Genomic DNA, 8,635 nt, shown 5'->3' on the forward strand with positions numbered 1-8,635 from the left:
GTTGTACTTCCCTGAAGAGACTGTGTTCTCATGCCACATCCCTTTGCACTTGCTGTTCCATGAAAAGGACTTTCCCACTTGCCCCCTGGGATATTTCTACCCCAACAGGATTCCGTCCTCACATGCTGGCTCCTTTGTGAGACCTCCCCTAACTACTGCAGTGAGAGGGTGGGTGGGAGAAAGCCCCTTCTGTGCTCGTATGACATCTCCACACTCAAAAGTACATGAGTTTAAGTTGCAATACCACTGTCTCAATTACTGACCTTCACCGTTTGCTGGCTTCTCACAACCCCTGAGAACCCAACCCAGGTAAAAAGCAAGTTTGAGAAAAGAAACCATCTTTTCTTCTTTATATCACCTCATCCAGTACCTTGCCCACAGTGGACACTCAATACTCACTGACTGATGTAACTATCTTCCTTCTTAAATGTATCACAACTCATCATAATAATAAAATCCAATGTCTGGTTCCTCCACTGGTTGTGGCTATGAAGCAAGGGGTTCAACAGCTCCCTTGGAAGCAGGAGTGCAAGCTTGTGAAGTTTTCTCAAGCGGCTGCAGATTTGAAACAATTCTGTCTGTACAAGGTTCAACACAATCCCCTGCTGACTAGAGTAACTTCAAGTAGGAATCCCTTCAGACCCCAGAAGGTCTGTTCCTTTTGGTAGAAAAATGAATCTGTGGATGGTTTTCTAACCCACTTTTCATGAACCAGTGAATATTCAAAGGAGCACTACATTTGAAGCCTGTAGAAAATCTTATCCCTAAACATATGCCATACTAAAATTCTACTTTTGTCAATCCTTAACAATCTCTCTGCATTTTCATAAATTTCTATTTCACAAGAATATGTATATTTTACATACACTGGCAGCAGCATACAACAAAATACTTAGTGTAATATATAATATGTGATAACAATTACCAAATCAAACTGATGCTACCAAAGATTCATAAAGACACTAATATATAAAAAGAAAAAATTATTTATAAATCATGGCTGTTTTTGTAGTATCTCAACCCTGTTTTCAGCCATGGATACTTTTTATTCCTTTGCCACATACAGTGGCAGTGGTAACAAGCTATCTCCTGTTTTCTGATTAGGCAACCAAACATCATGCCATTGCCTAATCAGCATGAAACAATAGGTTCCTCCTTAGATGAGCATAACCATAGGTCAGCAAAATATACAGGAAGCATAAGAAAAAAGGTAGAGTAGTTAAGTCCTTCAATGAAGTTAGTACTGAAATCCATCACATTTTGAAGAGCAAAATTAAAGAATTTTAAGAAATGTAAAGTTGAGGGGTTAAGAATATGATGTGGTGGGGCACCTGGGTGGTTCAGACGGTTAAGCGTCCGACTTCAGCTCACGTCACAATCTCACGGTCCGTGGGTTCGAGCCCCGCGTCGGGCTCTGGGCTGATGGCTCAGAGCCTGGAGCCTGCTTCGGATTCTGTGTCTCCCTCTCTCTCTGCCCCTCCCCCGTTCATGCTCTGTCTCTTGTCTCAAAAATAAATAAACGTTTAAAAAAAATTAAAAAAAAAAGAATATGATGTGGTGAGAATCACAATCAAGACTGAAGAACAAGAACAAAAAAGGCAACAACTAGGGTCAAAGATACTAAGGTTCAAGCTAAGGCCAGGTGACAGGGCCAGAAGCAAGCCCAGGGTAGCTATTCAGGTTGGAGCACTTAGAATGTGAGAGATGAGAGGGACCTCTGGCTGGCTCAGTAAGTACATCATGGAACTCTTGATCTTGGAGTTGCAGGTTCAAGCCCCATATTGAGTGTAGAGATTACTTAAAAATAAAATCTTTAAAAGGGAAGAAAAAAAATGTTAGGGATGAGGAAAACCCAAAGGTCATTCTACAAAGGCACATGAGGCCAAAAAAAAAAAAAAAAAAGGACAAAATACTGTCTATAAAAGATCTGATCTGAATCCAAGATGCAAGCAAGAGGGGGGCAGAGTCTGAAAGAAGTCTCATGGCAGAAACACAGAAAAAGTGGAAACTGGCCACAGAAAGAGCAAGAAGTGCATTATCTTAGCAATTCCATAGTCAACTAAGGACCAATGACAAAAGAGTTTCAATAAAAATACACTGAGCTGGAAACCCTAAAGTCATTATGACCTAAAAAGTGGATCAGCCAAAATGAAAGGAAAAAAGGCTGAGTAGTTGTGTAATACATCTGAACTAAATGTCTGCACCGAAATCTTCCTTAGATGAACTTGAAAAATAAAATCTATTGTAACCAGGTTTGCTCAATTTCAGTGGACATTGTCTGTCTTTGCTTCAATTAACTGTGAAGGTATAAATGTGATGTGATCCCCTGCTCAAGGAATGTAGAAAATAAGTATGAAGAGTCCTTGCAAAAACAAAACAGAACAAAAAACAAACAAACAAACAAAATCTCAGCCAACTTCACTCACCAATTTAAAAAATATTTAGTCTACTTCATCTCAACATGTTTTAGGTACAGAGATAAGAGCTCTTTCCACAAAGCTTATATTCTTGAGATAACAGGCAAGAAAAGTAAACGAGGTAATTCAGACAATGTGAAATTTTATGAAGACAATTCAAAAAGGTAAACAGAGACTATTAACTGAAGGAGAGCATGCTTTTTAACATAGTATGTCAGGCCTCTCTGAAATACGAACATTCATTTGAAGACCTCATATAAAGCTTTCCAAACCGTGGGAACAGCAAGAATCAAGACTCTCAGTCAGAAATGAGGTTGGCATTTGGAAGTAAAAGAAGTTGTGTGGTGGGAGCCTAACGATGAGGGGAAGATTAGGACGAAATAGGTGTAAGTAAATGAGTCTGATATGTAAGGCTTTGCAGTTATCAGCGGAGTAATGTGTTGAAGAGAGAACAGAAGAGGAGGAAATAGAGACTATCAACAACTCTTCAAAGTCCTGCTGTCCAGAGAAGCAAAGATACAGTTCAGTAGCTGAAGGGACACACTACATCAAAGAACAGTTTAGGATGGAAACACTACAGCATCTTGGGAGTGCTGATGTCAAGGATCCCACAGAGAGGAACAAAGTGATGACGCAGGAGAAAAATGATAACTATAGGAGCAATACTTTCAGAAGATGAGAGAAAATGGAATCCAGGACATAAGTATACGAATTGGATTTTGCCAGGAATAGAGATGCTTTATCCATTTTAACATAAGAAAAGTAGCAAACTGGGTACAGATACACGTAAGCTAGTGAGTGCCTTTAGTGGAAGAAAGAAAAGGAAACTACCCTGTGATGGCCTTCATTTTCTCAAACAACGACACGTTCGAAGAGAATGAGGTAAAGGAAGGGAGGAAAGGAGGGGTACATTGGAGATTTAAGGAAAGAAAAGGTTTGAAATGCAGATTTTCAAGAACAGACACACAAGGCAATTGTAGGAATGTTGGCAGTATTGCATATGCATTTGAAATTGAGATTATGTGCTTAAAATGAAACCAGTCAGCAAGGTTATCTCCATTTTTCTCCAGCCATGTTCAACTCTGAGGTATAACAAACAAGCCTGCCAAGTTGGACTGAAGAGGTGTCAAATTTTGCCAAGTGAGTAAGACAAAATAATACAGAAGCAAGGAAATTAAAGGCTGTTTTCAATAGAGCAACTACAAGGTGGACCACTAAATCTAAACTGAGAAAGAAGGGAAAAGAATATATATGCTTTACAAAGCATGTCTTATACCCCCAAGTGGTCGGTAAGCTCGATGACAAAAACTGTGAGTTCCACACTATGTGTATCTCATCAGAAAGCACTACAGTGTAAGCCTCTGCTGACTGATTAAATGAGTCTTTCCCATATCCAGAACTCCAAATGACACAAACTCATCAGATTTACAAAACAAAACAAAAAATAAACAAAATTTTTTAAAAACAGCTTTCTAAAGATCTTGGAAGAAAAATAAATCTATAATTGAAATGTCTTAGTTCTAAAAAGCAGGTGACTGGGTTCCCATGATACTTCCATATGAACAAAGATAAACTGCTGGGCATTAATCAAAGGAAAACCATGACAATAGAAATTCAACTTAACCACAATTAATTCACTTCATATGAGAAAATAAAGCCTAATAATTACTACAAAGAATCCCATCAGAGAACAACCTGTCCCACAGAATCAAAACTGCATTTCAGGCTCTTATTTAGCAAACGATAACTAGTCAAGTAAATTGGAACTTTTACACTACTAACTACAGCATATTGCATTAAAATAATTCTAGAAGCTATCTGACCACCTGCTAAAATACTTGGTATAGGGGCGCCTGGGTGGCTCAGTCAGTTAAGCGTCCAACTTCACCTCAGATCATGATCTCGAAGCTCATGAGTTGGAGCCCAGCGTCAGGCTCTGTGCTGACAGCCTGGGGCCTGCTTTGGATTCTGTGTCTGCCTCTTTCTGCCCCTCCCCTGCTCACGCTCTTGCACACGCGCTCTCTCTCTCTCTCTCAAAAATAAACATTAAAAAAAATAAAAATAAATAAATACTTAATGTATATATGTTACTTAAAGTCACTCATTTTCCCTGCTTTATTTTTTCTTTCCGAATTTAAATAATGTCAGAAAATCCTAGAGAAGACAAAACATACTTTCAGTAGGTTAGGCGAATATAGAAGTTATCAATATCACTTATACTTAAAATTTTCCAACTATTCTTTTCCTATGGCCAAATAAACAGTTTAGTCAGGTCAGTTCAGTGAAATAAAGAAAAATTGAGTCCCAGTAGCATGTTAGTAAGAAAAAGAGTTAAAAGAAAGTTTGGTTCCCAGGCTGTGCTCCCATTGAAACAGAACAAACCATTAGCAAAGAATTAAAATAGCTACGTTATCTGTAACATGAGAATACTAGACACTACTAAAGTTTTCTTTCTGCTCCAAAAATTCTACTCCTAACCTAGTGCTTTAGACTTCCTTCTTTCAAGGGCCTTTTTAAAAGGGGGTGCTAAGAGATGTAATCTTTCAATTCATAAGACTGCTACATAGTTTCTTTCTTTGGATTACAATTAACAGAAAAGCCTAGAAAAAACCAAAGACGAGTATTTTTAAGTACGGAAGAAACTAGGCCAACTAAGCCAATTACTGGTGACCCTCTCTGTCACATGCAGCTCTCGTTGCTTCACACTCACTCTTCTCACACCCTTCTCCTTCAGTTCCTCTCCCTCCAAACCTCAGACTTAAATCCCCCTGAAGGACTCTGAGGTTACTGAAACCAAACACAACTTATTTTGGAAAACAGGAGCTAACAGTTTGCCAATTCAGGTAAGAGGTTCTTTCTTATCTTTATATCCTCATCACCAAATTTAGTGTCTGGTACATGGCAGACACCTAATCTACTCCTCTATATGTCTTGCTAGACCAGTGATTCTCACCAGTGATTTCTTTTTAGAAATGCAAAATTTCAGGTCCCACCCAGACCTACTGAATCAGAAACACTGGTAGGGGAACCCAGCACTCAGTTTTTAAAAGCCCTCCAGGCAGCTTCTGATGCACACTCAAGTTTGGGGACCACTTTTTTTTTTTTTTTTAACATTTATTTATTTTTGGGACAGAGAGAGACAGAGCATGAACGGGGGAGGGGCAGAGAGAGAGGGAGACACAGAATCGGAAACAGGCTCCAGGCTCTGAGCCGGCAGCCCAGAGCCTGACGCAGGGCTCGAACTCACGAACCGCGAGATCTTGACCTGGCTGAAGTCGGACGCTTAACCGACTGCGCCACCCAGGCGCCCCTGGGGACCACTTTTAAACATGCCAGGAAATCAACTTTCTGTTCATTACTGCCAGTGGCCAAAAAAAAAACAAACAAAATGCTGATTTTTCCCAGCTGCCACCAGTTACAAATGTTTGGGCCCACATGATACTGTCAGCCACTTAACTTCTGCCTCCAGCCTGCACACAAGATGAACTTCAGAGTCGAAAAACTGAGCTTAACTTATGGCTCTTAGATTTAACAGCTCTGTGACCTTATAGCTACACTTAATTAAATGCATCTGTAAAGGAGGAATAGTATCAAATACCTCCATAAGAGATCACTCATAGAAAGGTGCCTGGCACACAGACCTTTAATAAATTTCACGTCTTTTCCCTTTCTTCCCTGCCACCTGTACCAAGTCCCTGTTACCCTCATACAGACAATGCTCCTGAAAAACAGCACTCTGGCTTTCCTCTGAGAAGTGTCACCAATGCCTCTTATACAGAAAAACTGCCTTACAAAGTTTTCCTTCTGGAAAATACTGTAGGAGGGAAATGAAATATTAAGAGTTCTACAGAACCAGGGGCACCTGGGTGACTCAGATCTCACAGTTCAGGAGTTTCAGTCCACGTCAGGCCCGCAATGACAGTGTGGAGCCTGCTAGGGATTCTCTCTCTCCCCCTCTCTCTCTCTGCCCCTCCTCTCTCTCTCTCAAAATAAATAAATAGGGGCGCCTGGGTGGCGCAGTCGGTTAAGCGTCCGACTTCAGCCAGGTCACGATCTCGCGGTCCGTGAGTTCGAGCCCCGCATCAGGCTCTGGGCTGATGGCTCGGAGCCTGGAGCCTGTTTCCGATTCTGTGTCTCCCTCTCTCTGCCCCTCCCCCGTTCATGCTCTGTCTCTCTCTGTCCCAAAAATAAATAAAAACGTTGAAAATAAATAAATAAATAAATAAATAAATAAACTTTAAAAAAAAAAAAGAGTCTTACAGAACGATATACAGAACAGCAATTCCAAAAAGCTAGTCCAAAAGCTAGCAGGAAAAGAAAATCACATAGAAGTGTGCACTTTCATTAAAAAAAAAAAAAAAAAAGGCATTAAATGGAACATAGGCAACTTTCTCTTAAGTGGTCAAAATAAACCACCAGTAGTAACTGGACATAAATGTGACACTGGGGCGGGGGAGGGTTAGCATTAGAAAATGCAAGAGAACTGGAATAGGTACACGACCCATATTAAAAGTGGTCCAGGCATTCAAATCTCAACTTCCTAGACTGGCGCAATACGAATGTCAAATTCTTTGTCCCAGTGTTGTCACGCTATATGTTCGCATTTGGGGTTCAGAAAAGAATATGCTCACCAGGAGAACAACATCAATGAAGTTGAGAATTTTGAGGGGATTTTACCATAAACAAGTCCCAACTTCAGCTCCTCACTTCCTCTAAATCTAACATTAAGTCTCATACTGAAATGTGTGACCCCTTGACTACTAGCCCTTTGCATAGGAATGAAAGTAGATCAGTGACTGTAATAGGTCATTATGCCCAATTATTTGTCACAGTCACCAGGCTGGAAGCATTAGTTCAACTGGCACCTTCAACTTTAATTCTTACTCCACTCGCTGACCTCTAGGATGGGACAGCCCTCTACTTTTGCTATTGTTAGAGTAACCAACACTCCAATCTGTAGGACCCAAGCGAAACTTAAGCGTTTGCACCTTTAAGGGGGCCTTTTCCCCCCCAAGAGAACTCGGAAAAAGGAAAACCAGCCCTAAGTAGAAGGACACCATCCTGAGCATAGTAAAACCACAAACTTTGTGCCTTGCCCTCCGGGACCTTGAATTCCAGCACCGGCAACAACCAAACAACTTCTATCCACCGCAGAGTACAGTAGTGCGATGGTTACTCAACTTTTTACGGTCAACACTGTCCCCCCCCCCCCCCCCCCCCCCCGCTTCACGCGGCCGGACACACTGCTCCCTCCCCCCGGAACTCCAAAACGAAAGAAGCCTCCCCTTTGGCCACCTTTACTGCCTCCTCCCAGCACCACTGACCAAGTGTCTCCAGGCGCCAAGCGAGGGTGCCAAGCGAGGGTCCCAAGCGAGGCCGGGGCCCGACGGCTGCTCCAGACTCCGCGTCCCAGGACACTCCCGAAGTCGCTGCCGGGTGCCCCGCTCCCCTAGACCCCCTCGACCCCCTCCGGTCCCGCTCTTCCCTCCAAACCCGCCGTCCCCGCCCGGCGGCCCGCCAGTCCCACCACCCCGTCCCCGGACAAACCCGGAACCCAGCGCCGGCTCCCGCCCCGGGGCGGGCTCAGGCCCAGCCGGTCCGCGCGGAGTCCCCGATGCCCGCCCCGCGGCCCCGGCCGCCGGAAGACTCGCGCCGGGACGCAGGCGGGGAAGCGCCAGGGGGCTTGGCCCGGGCGCCCGCTTCCCCGGCCAGAGCAGGGAAGGACTCACCTTCGTACTGCAGGTCCACCAGGACCAACAGGAAGGGGAACACCGAGCCCAGCCGGCTGGTCACAGAGCCGGGGGCCACCATGTCCAAGGGCGCGGGCAGTAAGGAGGAGAGAGGGTGCGGGGCCCACCAGCCCCGCCGGCGCTCAGGGTGCAGCTGCGCCCGCCCGCCGTCGGCTCTCGCTCAGGCCTAAGCCGCAGCTGGCGCCCAGCAGAGGAAGGCAGCGGTGGGCGGGGTCCGGGAGACGCTACGCCCCGAGCGCCGCCACCGCCCAATCGCCTTCTTCCTGGCCCCGCGCCTACTGGGCTCGCCGGGATCGTGGTTCGCGCTGATAGGCTGCGGGGGCCGCCGCCCCGCCCCGTCTCTGATAGGACAACGTGGAGGCACAAGACGAGGCTGCGTCCGCTGGTCGTGGAGCTGTCAGGGAGCTCCAAACGGCCGCGGCCGGCGGGAGGGAGGCGGCCGGGGCGGCTGTGTGGCGGCCGCCGAGT

At 44.5% G+C, this 8,635-nt stretch overlaps 1 protein-coding gene and 1 pseudogene across 1 annotated transcript in view; one reads left to right on the forward strand and one right to left on the reverse strand.

Moving 5' to 3' along the window:
• DNAJC3 (DnaJ heat shock protein family (Hsp40) member C3) overlaps positions 1-8,370 on the reverse strand; it is a 91,038-nt gene extending 82,668 nt beyond the window's left edge. Inside the window, exon 1 of the mRNA XM_025923518.2 lies at positions 8,147-8,370. Coding sequence (XP_025779303.1) covers positions 8,147-8,228 — 82 coding nt within the window. The 5' untranslated portion in view covers positions 8,229-8,370. The remainder of the gene's footprint in view (positions 1-8,146) is intronic.
• LOC112861691 (guanine nucleotide-binding protein G(I)/G(S)/G(O) subunit gamma-5 pseudogene) lies at positions 461-1,323 on the forward strand (annotated as a pseudogene).
• Positions 8,371-8,635: the final 265 nt, after the last annotated feature.

Source organism: Puma concolor, chromosome A1 (assembly GCF_028749965.1).
Source record: "Puma concolor isolate L17-30 chromosome A1, mPumCon1.1.hap2, whole genome shotgun sequence".
NCBI classification, from domain to species: Eukaryota; Metazoa; Chordata; class Mammalia; order Carnivora; family Felidae; genus Puma; species Puma concolor.